Below are 23910 nucleotides of genomic sequence, written 5' to 3' on the forward strand. Positions count from 1 at the left end.
GGGAATATTTCCCATTGAGAGTGCAATACTGCGTTACCGGCCGGAAACGCTTGGTGCTTGTTTTGTGTTTCATTTTTTGGATCCCGAGTAGCCTCGTGATCTTCCCAGCTGCACCTGAAACATCTTTTACATACTTGATTTACAAATTTTACTTAATTACATGCACCATTAAAACCCTTGACGTTTTAGTTGTGCCTCCCATCCCCCAATGCTGTCAGGTGATGTATCCATATACTGGGGGGAAGGTCCTATCATGGATCAAGGGGATTGATGGGATCTCAAGAGGACTATCACCATGGGGCCCCCTGTTTTGGGTATGGGATACAAACAAAGGGACAGACCAGGGAAAGGGAAATCACATGACCAGCACCATGATGGTGGCAGCCAGGTGCTGTGTGTCACAATTCTTGGAAGCGTGACAAAAACCCCCACAGAGGAGGAATGGCTCAGAAAAGTCAGGGGAATGTACAAAATTGAATACATGACACATGTTCTTAATGAATCAAGGGTTAAGATTGGAGAAATGTGGCTTCTCTTTTTTGCAAAATATGTTAATTAATCGAAGTTAAGAAAAGACCCAAGGTGCAAATTGTAATGTTTGAACACGGCCTCGAACCTCACATGGTTACCAGTTGTTTTATGTGCTGTGTGCTAGACGGGGCGTTAGAGAGGGTGAGGGAGTAGAGGGTGGGAGGGTTAATCATATAAAGGGAATGGTTAAGAATGTTCATGAGCCATTTAAATCTTCTTATTCATTTTTTATGCCAACACACTGTCAAATGTTACTTTACAAAATGCTAATAAAACTTGATTTTAAAAAAAAAAACAACTAAAAACAGTATTAAAATATTTCCTAAAGAGTGCAACCAGAAATGGATTTTACATTTGGACAAGGGGCAAATGCCCATGCTGCTTCCCCCTGATGTGCATCGCTCCCCTCAAACACAAACAGCCAGGGCTGCACAGTGAGGTCTTATCTTTTTAATGTGTCTCAGAGGCAGATTATTTACAAAAGGAAGTGATTAGAGACACGAAAAGGTAACGGGCAGTGACCTTTTCTATGACACTTTTTTCTTAAAATTATATACAGTGTGATTGTTGGGTGATTACAAATTAGGGGGACGCAGAACAAGCTGTGTGAAACAGTTCCCTTGTCATGCATTTAATTTCACTTTGTCTCTTATGACATCTTTTGTAAATTCTCATTTTCTATGCTGGAGCTTGTAGGTTTCCATTCAGGTTGAGGGAAATAAAGCTACAATCATTGGGTGTCATTTTTCAAGTTAAGCGGAGTGGATAAAGTGGGGCTAAAAGCATTTATCACAACTTTTTATGTGCTGCAGGATTTTGTATTATTGGGCAGGTGTATGCTTGAAAATATGTAATCCAGCATGGATTTGATAACGCACACTGATTCTTTTCATATGCAAACATTGATGCTTTCCTCCAAAATGTATCAAATAAAATGAATGGTACATAAAGTACTTTGAAGTATTAAATGACTATAACATGAAATTTTTTCTCAACATTCTCACACAATTTGTAACTCCTATGTTTCAGAGTTTCCTTTCCACTCAGTTTCAATGGAAGCCCGAAATTGATTACTTTACATATAGAAATGTGGTATGAATGCATACAGTTTCTTTATATTTCATACATTGTAACAGAGAAGTTTGCCAGTATAGTAAACGTTGATATAGTTTGAGTAAACCTAATCTTAAACTGGACTTTTTAGTTACACTGCTGTTGTCTGAAATGGGGCATGCTGCATGAAGGCCTGATTCAGTCCCAAAATCAGCAAGACATTGTCTTCTTTTTATCAGGAAAAACAATGGTAAAATAAACTTTCCTTGAACAGGTTTAACTGATGAACCTTTGTCAATGTTTGAAATTCCGAATATTATCCATGTACATTTTGTTTGGGATTGTTTTTCTTATTAGTGTAACATTAAGATTTTTGTAGAGGTCCAAACAACCTAGGAAGCATGTTACACATGTTGGTGTATCTCTTATTTGCATCAAGTGCTACATAAACTGTCTCAAGAATATGGTTTCCTTTTGTAGCTCTGTGGCATTCTGGAGGTGTTACTGAGTCTCCTTCAAACAAGCACATCCCGGGACCAATTATTTCTGTTGCTCTTTGAACCTGGAAATGCTGACATCCTCTACGCTCTAGTACTAAACCAGAGATACTCCACCAGGCTGAAAGAACTTGTATTTAAGGTACAAACTTACATTAAACTTCAATTTGCTTATTTTTGTTTCTAAACCTTTTATTGAGATATTAGAATATGTGTATTCAATTTAAAGAAGCATACAATACGCATATGAAACGCATAAATATGTATACAAAGCTCCAAATAACCAAACCCCCACCCCCTATGTTCTCCACCCAATATCCACCTCGCGACAAGATCTCTGGGTCTAACATATTCTGGGGTTGACACCCCCCTGGGGATATAGTTCAGGTCAGTTTCAGGTATTTCAGGCGCTGCGGGCACCACTGCACTCTAAAGTCTTCCTTAAGAAATGTAAGCAGTGGTCGAAGTGGGCGGGAGCGGTGCTCCTCTACTTTTGAAAAACTTTTTTTAGTTTACTGTTCCTATACTTCTTTTTAAAAAGAAACCATTCCAGAATTGTTTTGTTTTAAAATAAAAGCATACAAAGAAGTTGAAACTTGCACTTTCAGTGCACTGCACTTGAACGTTCCCTTAAACAGCAGGCGCATGTGTTTGGGGATTTGTATTGTGCTTGGCAGGGGGCGTGGTGATGGGGTTTGTGGGGAGTGTGAAAGGCCAGTAAGGAACATAGTTTCACTACTTCTTTTCATACACTTTGACCACTGAATGTAAGTAATTCCCTCCAGTCGTTGGCAAAGCAGGACACTTCATTATTAATAGCATATGACAGCCATTCTAGGGCCACAAAGTCCCAGACCCTCCGAAGCCAATCTTGGGGGGGGTCGGAATTTCCGCTCCCTTCCATCATTGCGCCATGAGCAGCATGGCGTAAAAAAGTGTGAGAACTATTCAGGCTTTTTGTTGTGCTCTGGTCATGCCTCCCGGAGCTCCCCGTCCAGCCCCAGCAACACTTCCTCAAGGGGAATTTGTGCATCTTCCCCAAAGACGTGGGTCTGTGAGTCTTGGACTTCCGTCCAGAAGGGCTCCATTTTGGGGCGTCTCCACCAGACGCAAGACCAGGAACCTGTAACCCCTTTTTAAGCTTGGCCTGGGTGTAGTGCCATCTTTATATTTATTTGTACTATGCTTCCTGCAGCTCTGAGGACTTAACCAATTTGGGAATGCTTCTCCCATTTATCCATGGTATTTCCCTCCTAATGGTTTTTTCCCATCGCACCATATGTGGTCAAATCCTGCATGGGACAGACTTGTGCAGAATTTTATACAAACCCAATAGAAGACCACTTGACCTGTCCTGAGTGGATATAAACCTTTCAAAGGGTGTGAGTAGGTGTAGTGCCCCCTGGCCTGAGAGCCAGCAACTGATCTGGAAATACCTCGGCCTCTCCTTTTTGTCTATCCCAAACCTCTGTTTACTCTACACAAAGGTTTGAATTGCTTGCCCCAGGAACATGTCTCTCAGCCTGTAGTGCCCTTCCGTCTGCCATTTGTAAAATGCTCCCGGCTCCATTCCCGGTGAGAATGCCAGAGAGATTTTAGGATAATGTAATGCAGTATAAAAATATGCAAAGACAAACACCTCTTTTGACATCATAACAGAGTTAGTTTGCAGGCACTAAAGAATCAAAAGTAGAAGGCTCACTCTGGTTAAGCAATATGTTAAAATATGAAGAGAATCTTTCACTTTGGATAAATTAGTATGCAATGTAAAGATCTTGCAGGCAATGAAAATATGTAGTATAAACAGATCAAGGTTCTTGGTAATTCAAAAGCCCAAGGGCCAGTAACCTAATAGGTCAGGTGCAATCTGTATTAGTCGATTTTAAATGATCCAGAAATAGTCCTCATATCAGGAAAAATCAAGACATCTCTTCATGTGTTGAATGAGTATGTTTTTCATTGATGATGACGATCCAAATTTTAGAAGAAGAATCATGTATATCAGGTACTCTGAGCTGGCCAAGACCCTGTGTTAGGGAGAATTCTCTGTAAAGGCTAATTTCCCAAACCTAGTGAGTCCCCCAGCAGCTTTGCTGGATTTTATGGGGTTTATTTTTTTCTCCTGCTAAGAGTGAGACTCTTTTTCTCCCACTCTTAGACATGATTTGAGGTGTTCCTTTGACTTTGAATGTGTTTTATGGGCTATGGGGTCCTTTACCCCATAGGGCTTCATGTGTTTTTGGTATGTGGGCTACACAGTACCCTCCCTGCCGTAACCCAGGGGTGTCGTAGCGACCCCCAAACATAGACTCCATAACCTGGGACCGACTACTGTCTCCCAGGGTATGTAAAGTCAGCATTGGCTTTACTAGTCCCAAATTATGAACAGAAACCAGTACAAACCATCATACTGTGGACGTACTGGTCAGGGCAATTCGATTGCCCCGGGGTCTGTTGTTCGAGGGGGCACGTCTCCATCCCCTCTGATCGAGTTTTGGCTGGTGGCAGTGGATACTACTTTTTATATTCGACCGCAAATATTTTCCTATGGGATTTTCCCATTGTTCGAGGCTACCACTTTTTAATATAGCCTCGAACATACCGCCGGTTTATTAAATTAATATTAAATCACCGGTTGGTAATTTTTGCCGAAACTCGGTTCCAAAATGGCGTTTGTGTTCGCTTCTGTGACTCCAACTCAAGTCGGGACCTTTGTTCCACTTTTTGGCGGGCTTCTCCACAGAAGCCTCCAAAAGTGGTGCCACTCTGTCTGGGTACCACAGGGAGTGTGGGAGGGGGTCTAGGCACCCTGGACTGAGTTGCCTTGGCAACTCAAGTCACACTCTTGTGTGATTGGCCCAAGTGGTGAGCCGCCCGGCTCACCACTTAGCATGTTTGATTGACAGCTAGGCTGAATGAATGGGGGTTTGCTGCATAAAAGCAGGGCTTTGGGGACTGGAACTTCAGAAGTCGCCACAGGACCTAAAGAATCCGAAGAGGGAGAAGCTGAGCCGACCTGCAACGACGACACCACCGGTGGAGCCCTGCTGAACCGTCTCACCACTTTTCCCGACGACAGAGGAGATCTCCAGTCCGGAGAGTCTTCTTCCTTTGACTGGTGGGGATAACCAGTTTGCCCGTCTTTTCGCCTTCCCGGATCATCTCATGGCCGCCTTGCCTGTGCCAAGCACCCCGGTAACCGGAATACCACGGTTTTTCCACCACCGCGAATAAAAGGGTCTTACCTTTTAACCGGAGAACTCTGCTGCTGGTTTTTTCCCTGGCAGTGCAACGACCTTCAGCTTTCCTCCACGTCGAGACCATCTCTTCCTCTGGACGACGCCGTGACTTGCACCTGCTGCCAGGAACAACTGCCCCCGCTGGAGGATCCTCTCCACTTTGAAGGTACTGTGTCCGCCTGGCCTCCCTCGCAACGGTCTGTGTGGGGCGACTCTTAAAGCTTCCACTTACCACTTGGGTTAGCCCTAGCTGGCTAACTGAACTTTTCTGAGCTGACTTAATTCTTTTCTGAACTCCCTGCTAGACTTTTCAAGACTGTGTGATCTTGGGCGCATTAGTGTTCTGTTCTCTCAAAGAGGGAGCCTGGATTTGAACTTTTTGCTCACAAGTAGACTTGACTTTCCTGCCTTGCTGGCCGCTTCTAAAGTATTGTGTTGTGTGCTTTTCCTAATTTCTGCCATTTCCCTCCCTTTTTCTTAACTTATTGTAGTGCCATCTTTAGTTAAGCGCTCACCTCTGTCTGGAGATAAGTGGTGTTAACTAAGACGTGTCTAATAAGGAATAAGGGATGTACATCTAGTAATAGTGACTGTGTGTGGAATTTACTTGCCTCTTTTTGTGCTAGTGTAAATTATAAGTGTGTCTTTAAATAAATAATTATATACTTTTACACCAAAGCTCTGGTCAGTGTTTGCTTGTACTACTGTATCTCTGTACCTATCGTGTATACTCTGCATACTGCCTAACTCATCTTGAGAGAAGTCTGACTGCTCAGCCACAGCTACCAGGTAAATCTGGGTGGTACAGACTGCTACCAATTGGGTTTACTGCCAACCACCTGTAGTCCTAAATCTTTTGCAGTTGTCCCTAAGGGAACTTCACAGGTTTCTGCCTAACACCCTGCAATCAGCAAAAGTGCCACTAAAAGACTCTTGGATGCGAGGTTGATTAGATTTTTGTTGGCAGAAAGAAAACCTGCACCAGAATGCTTATTAAGCAAACTTTCTGCCTCTCAGATAATTTCCGTTTGCAAATGATATGAAACTTTGCAACCTCTTGATCCCAATATCTTTTGTAGCTTGGGGCATGGCCACCATTTATGAAGAAATGTGCCCACCCCCCTGCATCTTCTCCAATGCCTTGCCTTCCGTTTGCACAATGTCTGAGTGGCAGAGATTTGTACCACCTAAACCACATCTTGAAATATTGCTCTTTTGGGTTGGGTGCTAGTAGACTATGAGAGAGTAGTGTACCTGAACCTAAGCCCAAACATTGCACCATGTGTCACTGTCCAGCTCAGATCCCTATACCAATCCCTAACATAAGATAAAATGGGTGACCCATCACGTGTATTCAAGATTGCACACAGATTGGAGATGAGGCCCTTTCGGAATCAGAAGACAGACAAGGTGGCATTGTGTTTGAACCTTATTTAATTAGAGATCAAAGAAAGAAAACTATTTTCCCTAAATCTAGAGATCTTAGTCCCATTGTATGATGAAAAAGTATAAAACTGTGCTAGCCAGGATGTCTCCTACAACACTACATGTCCTCTGTCCAAAACTCTGTGCTTAGCTACGTTCTGACCCTACCGCTATAAAAGAAACAAACCAACCCAGGAAAGAGTACAGGTCTGCCTTGGCCCTAACTGAATGATTGGTGGTTGGCTTCTGACCCCCACCCTGGTGTGACTTGCTCAGAAGGGCTCCCTGCCCTGGTACAATGTCAATGCCATTAGGCTCATTGTCTCTCCAATCTCCTTTTGGTGTATAGAGTTCAACTCGGTCCATTCAATGTCTCTTACTTGGGGACATCTGGCCTGCGTCCCCCCTTCCAGTTACTCTTCCTATTGTGTTCCAAGTTTCTTTAATCTGTCTGCTTTCACAATAAAACACCCTGATGTAAATGATTTTAATTTTTATTATTAAGTGCATTAAGCCTCCTTTGTGCCTTCCCTGACTGATTTCTGGAACCACTCCTTTGCCACTTGCTCCTTCCCTCTACCCATCAAACACTGGCTTGTTCATCCATCCCCTCCTTAAAAAGCCCTCTTCTGACCTCTACTGCCCTGCTAACTATCAACCTATCTCCATTACCCCCTTCCTGGACAAACTCCTGTAGAGCTTGCCATCTCCCAACTGACCCAAAATATCGAATCTGTCTGCTTTCTCTGCAACCACCAGTCTGGCTTCAGAGCTGCCAGAGGCACGGAAACTGCTCTACTTAAAACCTGTGATGACTTGCTCTCTAATTGAAAACAGCAGAAGTCCACACCTTTTGTGGACCTCTCCTGTCCCCTGCACACCAAATTTATATTGTGTAAACAAACAGATATTCAATTTTTAGTAAATCTTTTTCAATGACACCACATGATACTCAATTTTAGTAAAAAGGAAAGATTTACTTCAACCTGTTTGGTAATCTCTATTTGTTAATAATAAACAATAATCAAATTGCCAATATTGATTTCTGTTTCTTCAAATTAATAAATAAAGGAAAGTTGAAGATTCAACCATCCCATTCTCTAATATTAACCGTAATTGAAGACATCAACAAATGTCACGATTCCTGCCCCTAGCCATTTGGCATACCAGGCTGGAGCCAGGTCACGGTCACCTACTTGGCCCCTAAGGGCCTCTCCATCACCCCAGAGACCTACCTGGTCTCAAACTTGGCGCTTGTGGCACCAATCTCACTCACAGCCCTAAGATCCACTTAGCATAGTCCTGCAATGTATTATGGGCCAATGGATGCCCCCCATGTAATTCATTTCCTTGAACTGAATGGGCAGTCTAGCCTTTTGGGTGTGGTTTAGCCCAGGGATACCTACAGACTATTTAAACCACGCCTGGCACGAGAAACACGCTTTGTGTTTCTCTGCACCTGCAGCGCGACACTCACCGTGCTCGGATCTCTCAAAGAGGCCTGCTTCTTTCTTCTTCCTCAGCGCTCCTACAAAAGAACATCACTAATAATACTCACCTTGAAGGACATCCCGCTTCTGCCCAGCTCTCTGCCAGCCTTGCAGGTTCCTACGGCGTGGGCATCTCCATCTCGGCACGTCCCGCCCTACGAAAGGACAGAAGAACAGAAGAAGAGCGTTAGTAAGCTTTCTGCAATACCTTAGCTCTCTCTCGAAAACAGCAAGGAGGTTTAGACTCTTAGCTGAATTTCGCCGATCGGACAACTTCGGTTCCGGGACATTCCACCGATCTTAAAAGGGGAAAAGGGACATCAGGTTAGCGCAAAAACACTTAAGAGGCGCCGCACATCGCGCTTACTTACCGCAGCTCACCTCCTTACCTCGCTGCCACGCTGAGTTATTGCGGCACCTAAAAGGATATAGAAAAGATGAACATTGGTTAGAATGAAAGAAACCAACTAGCATTGCGCTCCGCACTTCTACTTACCTCAGCAGCGCGTCGCCATCCTCAAGATCTTCACCACCTAAGGAAGGAAAGACAGATAATTAAAGAGACTAGAGCCATCAGGACCTTTTGCAAGGCTCTTCCATTTACCGGTCGGGCTGAAGTCACAGCAAGCCCTGTCTGCCGGATCCGTGCCAGTGAAGCAACTAGGCACCTTCCAGCCCACATCAGCCAACGCACCCCTGCTCCGAAGGCGGGACGGAGACCGCCCCACATCAGAAAACAAGGCAAGGAGAGAGCCCGGGGGAGAAGGTTGGGACCCACGGAAGAAGGGGGGGGTCGGCAAGCAAAACCAACAGGAAGTTGACCTCTGGCAATCCTGTGTTTCAGACCCAGAGTTCGCTGAACAGATTCCAAGGAGGGGTTCGAGGTGGTCGGAAACCCAGACAGGCTGAGTGATGTCCCCGTGGATACCAGGTGAGCGTTACAACAAAGAGGTAGTCCACAATATTCAAGCAAATTTTACATATGAATAGATCAACAATCTTGATGTTACAATTCCTTGTGTACAGCTCTATGCATTTTGGGAAAATGTTTCCCTTCTTTAGAAGCTGTCTATTCAGTTATCTGTATTCTTTTTCATATCTTTTTCATAAATACAATAGATGATTAATAACAATCATATAGTATTTCTTATATTCTGTTTCCCATCACTCTTACATCATTAATAGTCTGTCAGGTACCCTCCTTCAATAATCACCTGGATGATTGCAATTTTCATGTATTCTCTAGATATCTTCCTCCTATCTGAATTTGTAATATAGATCAAAGTTGTTCGTAAAAAATCAAAACATTTTTGCTGTAACAAATTATTATAACCTATACCCTTCGTAGTAGCTTTTCCCTAGCTAATTTGTTGATGACAACTAATTCAGATAGTAAGTGAACAATGGAGATACTTCTAGCTCATGTCTATTTAGAAATGTACCTGTATACAGAGTTTTCCTCCACTAAAAAATGTAGCGAGAATCGCTTGGTCCACTCGATCATTCAGCCACCCAAGGCCAAGGGGCCCTGTGGTTAGACACCCCCTTGTGTAGATGTAGATGTAAGTAAAGGTTTTTGTCAAACTTTATACCTGTCTCCATCTCTAAAATGCTGTTTTAAATTTAATGACAAAAATGCCACCAAAATGTGGCAATACTCCTAAGGTTGGAATTATAAAAAAGGGAGTTTACCCCCGTTTTGAGGTTGCTGTTTGGGCCAAGATGGTGTATAGGTATAAAGCGCCTGTCATGATACCTGCTCCCGGGGAGCCGGTTCAAGCCCTGCGTCCCCGAAAGCGGACATCCAGTCCCCAAGGAAGGACCCAGCAACCCCATATAGGGGCCATTTGGACAGTGTCCTGGCGCCTATGGCGCCAGGCTCATAAAAGACATCAGTCCTGGCGTCATAGGCGCCAGGCTCATTATGGGAGTGCTTGGGTGCACTTACCTGATGCAGACCATGCTGCAGGATCCTGGCCTCCTTGAGGCCTGAAAGGAACTACTTTACCTGTGGGACTAATTTACCATCCGGGCGTGGTCGGGGAAGGATACATACCTGATTGGAGGAAGGATACATACCTGGAACTTCTTCCAAGGCTATTTAAACCCCACCCGAACAGCCACACGTGCTTCGCGTTGTTCTGCATCTAGCAGCTGGACGCTCACCGTGTCTGCTCCTGCATCCTGACTTCTGCCACGCCTGCCAGCATCCTGGATCACCTGCAAAGGAAGAGAAGAAGAGAACAGAAGAAGGAAAAGTCCTTACCTGCTAAAACCGCATCCCGGAGACATCTCGCCGACAATCCTGAAAAGGAAGACTTTTATTTAAAAGCTCATCGCGTCGATCGCTGCAGCGCCGCATTCCACTCACCTTTACAGGGCGCCTCCATGTTCAGCAGCGATCATCCGGATTTGCAGTCACGCCCCAGTGCCTAGAGAGAAAAAGACCAGAACAAAAGGTGAGAGAGAAGGGAATAAGGAAAGCTAAATCTCCATGTTAAGACTTACCTGTTGATTCATTGCCTCTCCATTTCGGGTCCGCGCCGCATCCTGGCATTTCCGGACCCCGGCCCCTTACGGGAAAAAGAGACATCAGCGTTAATGAGCGAATGAAAAGACATTACCAAAAAACGCTCATTAAAGACTTACCTGATTTCTACAAGGATTTCACCTCTCATCTCGGGTCGGTGCCTGTTCCCCGGCATTCTGTACCCCGGCCCCTATGGAGAAAAAGACACTAGCATTAGTACATTAATGCATGGACACAAGGGGAACCTCTTATCAAAAAACTTACCTGGAAGCCAAGCAAGTTTGGTTCTCACCAATCCGAAAATCCAGTGAAGTAACTGGATACCAACGCGCCCCTGCATCAGAAGCAGGATGGAGAGTTCGTCCTTCCACACCCTAAGGTGAGACGCTACGAGGAATCACAGAAGGGTTTCGAGGAGGGTGAGAGGGGAAAGTGGGAGGCCGATTGCATTACCCCGCAGACAGTTAATCCCCTATTTTCGCCTACAGAAGGATACTTCTGCGAGCCAGACAAGCCAGATTTGGGGGCCCGGTCCAGTCCGTCTTCCGAACCCTGCACATCACCTTAGAAGAGGTCACAGCAGCGCGAACCAGGCCAGCGCCTCCGTGGGAGTCAGGTGAGCGTTACAGCGCCTTAGCACTTGTTCATCCCAAGAGTGTTCTCCCAATTTTTAAGAATTATTAGGAACACTATGTGTGCACATAGTTACGTAGAGAATGGCGGAGCCAGTCGCAGAGGGAGTCGCAGTCCTTGCAGTCAACCCTCAGCCTTGCTCTGAGTCCAAGTCTACAGTCTTTCCACTGTCTTTACTGTGTAGGAGGACCTACAAATACCCCAGCTATGCCGCGGGGCTGTCGCGGAGCCAGTCGCAGTCCTTGCAGTCAACCCTCAACCCTGCTCTGAGTCCAAGTCTACATTCTTTCCACTGTCTTTACTGTGTAGGAGGACCTACAAATACCCCAGCTATACCGCAGAGCTGCCGCGGAGCCAGTCGCAGAGGGAGTTGCAGTCCTTGCAGTCCCTCCGAGGCCCAGAGAGTCAGGAGATGCCAGCACCCACTCTCTCCCCGGCAGCCAATCAACAGCAAAACCCGGCATCAATACTGGCAACAGAGGCAGATGAAGGAGAAAAAATGCGCCTGAGAAGCTAAAAACCGTCGAATTCTCGGAAAGTCCCCGCATGCGCCCCACAACTAGGCTAACTACGCCTACAATCTGCTCCAACTACGGCGGCATTACAGCGTGCTCTGAAGGATCTGGATGATCAGTGCACATGCCGACCGCCATGCCTCAACCCACGCCTCAACCCAAGTGCCAGCTCTCAAGCCCTACCAGGCACCAACTTCACCTCAAGTCTGAACCACCAGCACCTCTGGTGACTCCACAGAGGTCAGGACCCCCACCGGCCTCTCTTGCAGCAAAATCGCCTACGAGGCCGAAAACGGGACTGCCGGCTCTAAACATCCTGAGCCCCGAAACGGCTGACTCGCCAGCCGGGCCTGCCTCATCCCCGAATACCCCCTTCGCCGGCCGGAGGGCTGACGGCGGGGACGGTAGATGAGGCAGGCCCTGCGAGACAGCCGACTGGGGGCCTGATGTGTAATAGCGAAAATGAACAACGGGAGCCAGTGGAAAAGTTGCCACCACGGCAAACTCCCTCTCTGCCCTCTAAACTTAACTCACAGTAGACCATGGCGGCGGTGGGGGTGAGGGAAATGGAGATTGAGGAGGTCACTTGTGACCGCCCTCCCAGCCCGCAGCCGCGGCCGACGACGCAGCCTCTCGCAGGCAGCAGAACCCAGCTGACGAGCGTGATGATTCACGCGACGGAGGAAAGGAGCCCTCTAGTGGATGCCGGCGACGATGCGGCCAAAAAGACTGCGAAGAACATTCACCTGTCTCAATCCAGTGAGCCATCGAGGGTGGACATAAGCTTGGGGACAGCCCAGCCCTGTGAGGAATGGGAGGACATAGAAGCCCTTGGGGTCAACCCTCGCAGCAAAACTAAAGAAGGAAATGCGAAGCAAAAAACCTCAGAAGCAAAGAACAAACTAACCAGAAAACAAAAAGTGTTGGCGAAACCCAAATCAGTAACAAAGACAAAAACCACAGATCAGTCAAACGCTGTGGAAAACAAAGGACAGCACACAGACCCAGTGAAAAATACGGATCCCGCAGACGCCAAAAAGAATTTAAAAAAAAAGCGCAAAGTGGTAATACGAAAAAAACAGAGAAGAGTTCCCAGGGAAACTCACAAAAAGACTTCTTCAAACATCTAGGCAAAATAAAACATGACCCTGCAGAAGAGATTTCAGACTCAGACATTCTGGAGGCAATCCAGGAGTTAGCGCCAGTCCCCAAAGCGAGGAGAATAGGAATCAACAATGAAATATGACCAAAATCATCCCCGACGACAGGGATCCATGGCGAGGAATCAAAAACTGCAGAACAAAGTGAATCCTTGGAAGCGAACCTAGAAGCAAGCAAGGGGGAGAATCTGGCCAATAAAAACTCAGGAGCCCAAACCCAGCACCTGCAAGCCAGCGCGACCATCGTCCCAGCAACGCCTCCCTCCGAAACCAGAAGTCCCGGGCCAAATCAACCACGCACCACCCCAACGATTGCGCCACTAGCATCATCTCCAAAGCAGGGGGAAAGGTCTCCAAGCAAAGACCAAGAAGAGGAGTCCACAAATCCAGCAATTAATATTAATCAACCAGAGAGCCTGCCAGACACAAGGGCCCCCAGCGAAGATCAGTGACACCCAGATCCCTGCGAAAAGAGATCTGCCCTGTGGCCTTGCCACAAAACCAAACAAAAGCCGTCCTTCGCTCAACCAACTGCTCCCACAACTGCCTATCCAAGAATCCCCCTTCTACACCCCTGGTAAACAAAGCAGATGCAGCGAGGCTACCGCACCCACTCAAAAAGAAACGCCCAGCAAGAAACCAGACTTGCTAACAATCATGTCGGCCCTAACCATAGCCCTCGCTCCCTTCTGCAAACTGTACGAGTCTCTGAACGACACCCTAAAAGACCATACAACTCTTCTCGCCATGGCACACACTAAACTGATATTCTTGGAGGGATATATAATAGCCGCGGAAGAATCGACAGCATCCAAGAACTCAGAATCAGTGGAGAGCCAATGCAGAATGAACTCCCTGTATCCACTAACCTCTGAGACTCAAACAACCACAGTCAAGCAGACAAAAAACGAAGAAACTCAAACGCAGGATCTCAATCAAGCACCACTAGTGGTAGAAATCCCCTCACCCAAACTAAAACAGAACCGGGGAAGCAATTTCACTCTATTCAACAGTATTCCTAGAAGAGAGATGGGAAACCACTCTTCCATCACGGAACCTTTTATTTTCAACTCGAGAGCGCCACGGCCGAAGGAAACGCCTGGAACCCCAGTGGAGATCTCTGCAAAATCACCATTCAAAAAAGAACTACAGACAACCAAAAAAAGAGCAGAGAACGAGCAAAAAGTCCTTAAACTCGGCGCTCCACCGAGCACACTCAAAAGACTAACAGCGGCACGAAGCAGCCCCGCAAGCCAAGCCAAAAGAGACTCCCAAGACCTAACATTCACAGGCTCAAGCGGCCCATCAAATATTAAAGAGAGACTCGCAGATATATCCAAGAACCAAAAGACACCAAAATCACCAATCACAGTGGAAGATTTCTTAAAGGACAATGACGCAATGAACATCTCTCAACATCCAGACTCAGAGTCGGAAAAGCGGAGGGCCCAAAAACAGGAGAAAAGAAGCATCTCACCCGTAAGTAAGCATGTAGCAAGAAGCAGACGCCTCCACGAATCAGAAAAAACAGGACCCAGTGAACAGAAAGAAAATCGCCCACACAATCACCAAGCACTCGAGGTAAAAGAGAAACGACGAGGGTAAGGACCTCCCGATCCCCAAGGAATCGACCACAAACCCAAATATCGGAGGGAAAAAGAACCCAGGAGAAAAGCAAACACACCGAAAATCCGAAAAGACAACGAAACCCAGAGCGGGAGCAAATGAAACATCGCCAAAAAAACGGAAAATGCTTCTCTGGGACAACATTCAAAAAGGAACAAACATCACGTAACAAGGAATATAGAACATTGAATAGAGGAACAATACTGCAAATCTTCACAAAGTGCAAGGCACTAAAAGACCTGAGATCGGATGACCTCTTCTTGGTTGAGCCGTACCACAAAAATGCAAAAGCCAAATCATTTGTGCATATAAGGTCATCGGCATTAAACTTCCACATAAAAGAAGCCCAGGACGATCTGCACTACCGAGGCTTCCTGCTGACGAACTGGTCCAACAGCAGCGATCAAGAAATACGGATGCAAGAAAAAACTAGAAAATCTCCGGTCAGAAACCACCACACATCAAGAAGGGAGAGACAGCACACAAGCAATTGGCGTCTGAACTCAAATCAAGAGGAAATCTGTAACAACACGCACAGCCAACGAGCACCAAAACAAACAAACTCAGCAGAGGCATCCACGTATGCGACAAAGGGAGGTGAATCAAAGCAGTTGATTCCCACGAGATGCCCAGAAACCCCACTAATCTCTACAGAAAACAAAAGCCCAGCAAGAACCAGGGACTCAACAACGAAATCACCCAGCTAAAAAGTGATGTCAGCGAACACGGACAAATCGGGCCAAATTAATCAACTTTGGGCCTGGCTGCCTAAAGCACTTTCAAAAACAACTAAAAAATAGCAATCCATGGTCCACGAAGGTGGGCCCAGCATGAAGAGCGAAGAAGAACTGATAGAAGCTGCAGAGATTGACTTAAAAATTGGCTCATGGAACACATGTGGGTTTCAGCACCCAATGAGAACAGGAGGAATCGACCTAGGCCAGTTCGATGTATTAGCCCTACAAGAAACCTGGCTAACTGAAAATCCGTCGTTGGACGGCTTCGAGATCATGATCGCACTGGCGGTGAAAAGCCGTCTAGGTCGCCCCTTGTCCGGCATCATACTGGCAGTACGCTCAGGAAGCAGCATCAGCATCTCCGAAACAATCACATCCTCGAAACATCACCTAGTGACCATCCTTAACTGGGCAAAACACAGGGGAAAAAAACGGAAAAATCAGAAGACCCAAATCGCCATCATAGTGGTCTACTGGAACCCGCAAGCAATCTCGAACACAAAGTTCATAAAGACCATTGAAAAAGAGATCGATAACATCTACGTTGAAAAACAAATTGCTCACATTATTATATGTTGAGACCTAAACGCCGAATGCCAGGAGAACATCACAACGGCCCAAAAGACCACTCAGAAGGGATCGGCAGAATAAAGAGGCATCCAATGGAATGAACTAATGGTCACACGGGGCTACTTCAACATGGCCCAAACTTTCCCAAACCCAAAAAGAATTCCAACATGGGAAAGAATAAAGCAAAAGGGGACAATCAACTACATCTATGCATCCGAAGCAATGCAGAAGGAAATTACATCATTCGAAGTAATTCAGACTGCCGCAAGCGACCATAACCTCTTGCTAGCCACATGGAAATCCACGAGTGTGAAGAAAACACTAATGGCCCTAGACGTTGAAAGCAACATGTAAGGCAACCAACTCAGATTGACGGCGGAAAGAATAGACCAACTGACATCAAAATACAAAAATGCCACACAAAATGTCGACTATCAACCTCTCCTGAGTTCCTACAAAATAACAACCAAAAGAAACATGTCGACGGGACGGGACAACACCCACCAATACGACAAACAGGTGGTGTTTAAACGAGCAGCAATCAGACGCCTCAAAAGGCACGTGAAAAATTCCAACTCAAAAGACTTGAAAAAAGAACTTGCAGCAGAAACAAGGAAATACAAATCGTGGATAAAAAATCATCGGGCCACTTTGTATCAAAATGACTCAGAGACAATGTTGAAAAACGGAGCGGGGCAAAAATGCAAGAGAATTTTGGAAGCTGATGAAACTGACGGGAGCTCCAAAAAACAGTCGGCCAACAAACAACGTCAGTGAAGAGAAATGAAAGGACCACTTCGAATCATTGTTTAAAGAACCGGTCAATTCGGGCAATTCTCTAAGAGACGACCAAGAACCACCATGTACAGACGTTTCTGACGAAGAGGACATTATGGAAATCCTACGAAAACTGAAAACCTCCAGAGCCCCAGGACCAGACGGGATAATAAACATAGATCTCAAAATATTTCCAGAAAACTGGCCACCGTTCATCAGCAGGGTTTTCAGCAACTGTTGAAACTCAAGAAAAATCCCACGATCGTGGACAACGGCAACGGTCGTTCCAATATACAAAAAAGGCGATAGGTCAGACCTACGCAATTACAGACCAATCGCTCTCTTGGACACGATCGGAAAAATCTACGGGATGCTATTGCTAAAAAAATTCCAAGACTGGGCAAAGAAAGCACCGTGCGCGGACCCCTTTCAAGCGGGATTAAAAAAAAAACTCCACCACAACAGTCAACATCATGTTGCTCAGCATAATCAAGAGCAAAACACTTGAAGGCACATCCAGAGCATTCCTCGCGTTTATAGATCTAACGCAAGCTTTTGACTTAGTGGACAGAGAGAAATTATGGGCGGAGCTTAAACTCTGGAGATGTCCGAAAAACATCCTGGCACCAATAAAAGCTCTACACAAGGACACAACAATGAGGGTAAAACTGAATAAAAATGGTTTACTGTCGCTAGAAATACCAACGAACCGAGGAATGAAACAAGGCTGCCCTCTGGCCACAGCACTATTCACAGCGTTCATTGGCGACTTGAAAGACGCAGGCCAAGCCGTCGGAGCTTTCCCTAAAAGAATAGGTGGTGACCCAGTGCAACGATTGCTATACGCCGACGACATCACCCTGCTGGACAGAACGGAGATTGGTCTGCAAAGGCAGCTGAATAACCTGTCAGAGTACATCGAGAAGGCAAACCGTCTGATAAACAAAGCAAAAACAATGGTCCTCATCCTGGAACGAAATCCGGGAAGATCTAAAACCTTCCACTGGAACCTGGAAAAAGTAAGCGTCGAAACTGTCACAATCTTCAGATATTTGGAAGCAATAATTGATAGCTCAATCTCAGAAAAGAGCATGCAAGAGGAACTCTGGAGAAAAGTACGCTCCCCGACTACACAGGCCAGAGTCCTGGACAAGAAATATGGCCGGTTCTCTCTGATACCAATACTCAAGTTTTACAAAGCAAAAGTGGTCCCAGCAATGATATACGGCGCTGACGCCATGCCAACGATTCCAGCGAACATCTGTCAAAAACTGGAGGGCTTCTTCTGGAAAGCAATCCTCAACCTCCCAAAATCGACCTAGATAGACGCCATCAGAAGAGAACTAGGCCTCAGCTCCTTAAAAGCAACGGTGGAACTTTCCAGCAGCTCAGTGTTCAGGAAAATAATTCTCCCAGACACACTTCCTCTTTACAAATTGATAGATGCTGAAATCAAAGAAGGAAGATGCAAGATGATATCCAACAGGGCAACTCAGAAATAAACCCAGTTGGAACACATTGGCTGCACGGAAGAGGACCTGATCCAAAATCCTACAAAAGTAAAAAAAGAACTGGCGGAATCGGACTGGATCATCACTCAGGAGAAAGCCAACGCAAACAAGCTTCTGCCCCACCTCCCACCAGTGTCAATGAAACTAAATGACACCATGCAGTTGCTGCAAAGATTTCCTAGCAAACCGATAAGAAACACCTTCTTAGGAGCTCGCCTCAATCTGATGCTCACAAATGAAATCCTATATGTAAGAGACCAATCAAGCACCACGACATGTCGGCTATGCCAAAAAACTAATAAGACGGAGACAGTGCGACATTTGCTACTCAGCTGCCCGGTCATCCTACAGTTGCGACAAACATATCTACGCCCGCTCCTAGAAACTTACATCGTGAGCTAAGAGGAGACATGGTGGCAACGATTGATGAGCGGCCAAAAAACAACCTGGTCAATTGCCACAGTGAAGATCCTGCAAGCGGCTCTAAATCAGTGCAGCAAGACAAACTCAGATGACAGAAAATAACAAAATTCTTGTTAAATCAAGTAAACTTGATACACACAAGTTAACAAAAATAAATAAAGAATGACTTGCTCTCTAATCCTGACTCTAACTCTCCTTCCATTCTTATCTTCCTGGATCTTCCCTCCACCTTCGACACGATCAATCATGCCACCCTGACAAATCGTCTTTGTGACACTCTTGGCATCAGAGGCCTGGCACTGGACTGATTGACCTCCTTCCTCTCCAACTGACCTTCCAAGGTTCAACTGGGCCCTTTTCTCTCCCCTAACACACTCTCCACATGCAGCGTCCCTCAAGGCTCTATCCACTCGCTGTGGCTTTTCAACCTTGCTCCCTTGGTCCACTGGATCTCTTCCTTCTCTCCTCACTTCCTTGTTATGCAGACGATGAAGGGAGGATGAAGGAAGTGGCTGTTAGTCAAGCCTAGAGAGGACCATAGCTCTGGAGGCATTGTGTTTATGGGGGAACGTGATGAAAGGGAGAATACCTCTGAGGAGGTGCAGCTGATAGTGGGCCTTCTTGGCAAGGTCTGCGCTATGAGAAGAGAAGGAGAGAGAGGAATCAAAGATGACACCAAGGTTTTTTGCCTCACAAGAGGGTGAGGGGAGGGGAGGGGACCCATAGAGGGCAGGCCGGGTGTGGGAGTCCGGGGGAGGTATGAGCTGGGGTACCATTGAAAAGGTTCTCAGTGTTACTGCGTAAACGAAAAGGTTCTCAGTGTTATGCAGATGGCACGCGGCTCCCCTTCAATCTTCCCTCCCCTACCTCCTTCCTCATCCCTGACCGTCAGAACACCATTCAGTCATGGTGCGCTGCTAATGATCTCTGCCTTGATGCCAGTAACACTGAGAACCTTTTCAATGGTACCCCAGCTCATACCTCCCCCGGACTCCCACACCCGGCCTGCCCTCTATGGGTCCCCTCCCCTCCCCTCACCCTCTTGTGAGGCAAAAAACCTTGGTGTCATCTTTGATTCCTCTCTCTCCTTCTCTTCTCATAGTGCAGACCTTGCCAAGAAGGCCCACTATCAGCTGCACCTCCTCAGAGGTATTCTCCCTTTCATCACGTTCCCCCATAAACACAATGCCTCCAGAGCTATGGTCCTCTCTAGGCTTGACTAACAGCCACTTCCTTCATCCTCCCTTCATCGTCTTCAACTGATCCAGAATAGGACTGCAAGACTTATTCTTGGCCTCAAGCCCAGGGACTGCATCTCTCCAGCCCTTATTTCTCTCCACTGGCTCCTTGTTGCTGCTAGGATGAAATTCAAGACCCTCTGCATCATCCACAAGACTTTCCTGGGGCTTGGGAACCTGCTATATCCAATGCTCTCACCCTAAATACCTCCCTGCTAGAGCCCTTCATTCGGCTATCTCCAACTCTTTGTGAATCTAAGCAAAGAGTGAGGGGTAGATGTCTCTCCTCCACAGGAGCCTCCCTCTAAAATGGTCTCCCTGCCCCTCTCAGGCTTCAGCCGGATCTCCTTAAGTTCCGGAAGCTCCTCAAGAGCCTCCTTTTCTCCTCCTCCTTCACCCTCCCCCTCCCCTGCTAACTCATTCTGCCTCAGTGATGGACTGCCTGGTTCCCTCCAAGTACTACAGGGCTCCAGTCCACCTCGTCCAGTCCAGCCCCTCAATCCTTCCCTGTACTTATCTGCAGCCCTGGCACTTGCCCTCTGGCCTCCACTTAGCAGTTTGTATTTGCGCAGACTGGCTCTTCCCCCCCTCCCTCGCACTTCTTGTTCTGCACTTGCACAATCTGAATGTCACAAGGCATATTAGAACCGTTATTGTGTCTTTCTGTTTGCCCCCCGCCCCTTTTTTTGTCTTGTGGCGCCTAGTAGCACAATCTTTTGTATAGGTATCTTACAGATATCCAATAAATAAACAAAATAAATAAATGGCTTAAGATCGATATTCTCTCCAACTGGGTGGTATAATCCCTGTTTTAAGAATTCTGGCAAACAGCCGAGATAGTAAATGGCCCCAATATTGAGGATTGCTCTTTATTACCACATTAGCAAGGCCATCGGGTCTTAGAGCACGAGAGCCCTTGATTTTACTAATCACCTACAATATGTTGGTTTCCTCAAAACCCTCTACAATGAGCTCAGAATCCCCACACCCATCCCTGCTGGGCCTGTCTATAACTCCCACCATTGGCAGGTTAGTATTTCCAGCCAATATCAGGGGAACAGTGGCTGCAGCTTTGACGCTGAGGAGAACATCTTTTAGATATACATTTTGACCTCCATTTAGCACATAAAAAGTAGCCAGAGTCCATGTTTACCCATTGAACTTCCCATTCAGAACAACACAATGTTCTTCCTCATCAGAGATGTAATTTTCCAATTTAACAGGGAAATCCTTTGTAAGTAAAATACCCACACTCTATTTTTTTCTTTACATAGATGGAAGAAAACTGAGATGGAAATAAATGGGTTTTTTCCACACAGGCAATGTCTATTTTTGTACCCTCTTGGGAGGTGTGTTCAGCCCTCTAACATTTAAACAAAATACTTGATTATAATGTAATATTGCATTGAAGTAAATGTGTGCCGAAAGCAGATTCCCATTTGCTCTGAACTACAGCTGATTATATATAAGAGAACATTGTACCATCAACAAATCCATCTGCAATCCACAAAGCCCAAATACAGGGCAAAATGCAAGTCTCAAGGGCTTGTATACATCCACTCAGGTTGGGTGACAACTGGAACCATTCCATCTTGAATCCCATCCCAGTCCCCTGCCTAGCGTGACCTAATATGCTCTTGTGCAGGTTTTTTCCAGAGCATTAACCAGGCACGAGGGAAAAAAACAAAGATGCTTCACAATTGCAATATCAACATAAAGCCTTCCAAACAAAGCAAACTTATCAATATGAACCTAGATTTCATCCATAGTAGCATAATCAGTGCAAACAATTCCTTAGTGTAAGTGTGATGTGAGAATTTGATCCAGGTTTCTGCAAGTTAATGGATATCCCCAAGGACGGATTTTAGTCAGACCTTAGTTTACATCAATTTTTCTCCTTCTAGGTGTGGCTTCCGCAAGGGCGCCACACTGGACAACTCCATTAACAGAACATCAGCCGCCTCTTCTGGGTTTGTAACTATATGTTTTCATTTTGCCAGGTGCACACCAGCTAAACAAGAACAACCATTGATATTTAACATTCTCAGTTATTGGGTGGAAGACCATTTGTTTAGTTGGGATGGTAGGAGCAGGTTCTGGTAAATGTAGAGTTTTACCTTTCAAGGAAATGTTCAATTCCCTAGTTTTCGTCAGTATTTTTTCTTTATATATATGTACACAAGAAACTTCAACAGCACATCTCTTGGTGGTTCCTCATTTCTTCAGCACAAACGGCCCACTCTTTGTATCAAGCAATTCCTTCTACCCCTATGGTCAGATCAATTTGCTCCAGAAACTTTTGGACCCATGCTTCAATATTATCTCCTTCTATTCCCTTTAACAGACCTCTCTCACATAGATTCTCACATTTTCCAGTCTGCTCATCCTAGTGTTCCCAGACTCCTGATACTATAGTAGTTTGGAGTCTTCGTAAGTCTTCTTGTAGCGCTTTCATAGCATTTTTCTCCACTCTTGTTTCCATTGTTTTGAGGGATAATCCTATTTCCTTGCAGTCCAGTTTGCCCACAGCTCATTTACTTGTAACTATTTTAGCACCTTTTACTGCAAAACGTAGATGGGGTTTGGTTTAGGTATTTAGAAAGGGACGGGATGTGGGGACGTGGCTGCAAGGGTTCTCCCCCCGCATTTCTTGTGGTAAAAGAAATTTGAGCAAATGGGCTGCAAGGAAATTGCATATATCCGTTTTGAGGTCATGCCTCATTTTTCCTAGCACTGCATGTATGCTTTGGTTAACAGTGTGCATTTCTCTTTTGATTTTAGGCTCATTGCACTCCTTAAGTGAAGTCAAAAACAGAACAGCAAGTTGTCTGTTGTAAGTAGAGAAGGGCTCTTGGAGGCAGCATAAATGTTTGGTGTCTCCATGTCTGTGAGATCGGGCCTCATTTCAAGCTGCACTCCAACAGAGTATGAGGACCTTTCAAGACAGGATATTGAGCGAGCGTTCCACAATCGAGGTCATGTGATATTCCCATCGCCACCTCGTCTTCTCATTTGAACAAACCTCTGTCCAGAGTGTAGGCGAGTGTTATCCAGTTTCTTCCAGCAATGAACACCTGAGTTTCAAGGTCCAACTAGCTGGTCGCACCCCACTGTGAGTGGGTGGGAGGTGCGCAAGTGCTCCCGCTTTAGCTCTGTGGGAGAAGCCCATCTTGTTTTAAGACTGGGCACAGATACTGCTAAGCAAGTATGACAGTGCTGAAGTGCTAAAATTCTGAGTAGATGCACTGTCACCACACCAATGACCAATTCCAGGAAGACATGGTATTCTCTGCGCAGGTTACTAACACTAGTGCTTGCAATTATGCCTAAGTATTGAAGTCTCCAGAATACACAGACCAGGATTGTTTACACACCCTTGTAGGACAGTGGGTAACAGCAGATGTTCAACTCTCGAGCTGCCTCACCCACTGTGTGAATGCAAGCAGTGTCAGTTCGTTTAGTGGTGGCGGTTCAAAACAGCCAGGTCTCTTTCTTATAGAATAGAGTGTTCGTTCTAATACTGTATGGAAACTTTTTTTTTTTTTTTTAACTTTGTTTATTTTAAATCAAGGCAGAATGATAAATACAGACATTATATGCAAGGGTTATCTCAGCAAGTTGACTCCCAGTCTTTAGACCCCCCCCCCTGTGTCTTCTCTCTCTATCCTCCTCCCTGGGTTATCAGTCCCACAGGCTCTGCGAGCGGGCTCCTCCCGCCCGGGCGGTCCGGCTGGAGCCTCAGCGGTCAGGAGTCTTCCTCCGGGCTCGCCTGGCTCGTCAAGATCCAGAGGGCTCTGGCGGGCCTATAGGTCAGGGCGGGGAAGCGCTGGTCGAATTCCAGGACTGGGGCCCAGATGTTCTGAAAGCGGTGTAGCATCCCCGCTCGTGCTGCCGTTACCTTCTCCACTATCAGAATGTCCCATACTTTGGTCCACCATTGGGCAATGTGGGGGCC

The 23910-nt window shown here is 46.0% G+C and overlaps 1 protein-coding gene across 3 annotated transcripts in view; it reads left to right on the forward strand.

Moving 5' to 3' along the window:
* Positions 1-23910, forward strand: part of NBEAL1 (neurobeachin like 1) — a 2018929-nt gene that overhangs the window by 977193 nt on the left and 1017826 nt on the right. For all 3 annotated transcript variants that reach the window (XM_069615520.1, XM_069615521.1, XM_069615522.1), the window contains one exon: positions 2065-2223. In XM_069615520.1, the coding sequence (XP_069471621.1) occupies positions 2065-2223 (159 nt within the window). The remainder of the gene's footprint in view (positions 1-2064; positions 2224-23910) is intronic.

This window comes from Ambystoma mexicanum, chromosome 9 (assembly GCF_040938575.1).
Source record: "Ambystoma mexicanum isolate Mex_15411 chromosome 9, UKY_AmexF1_1, whole genome shotgun sequence".
NCBI classification, from domain to species: domain Eukaryota; kingdom Metazoa; phylum Chordata; class Amphibia; order Caudata; family Ambystomatidae; genus Ambystoma; species Ambystoma mexicanum.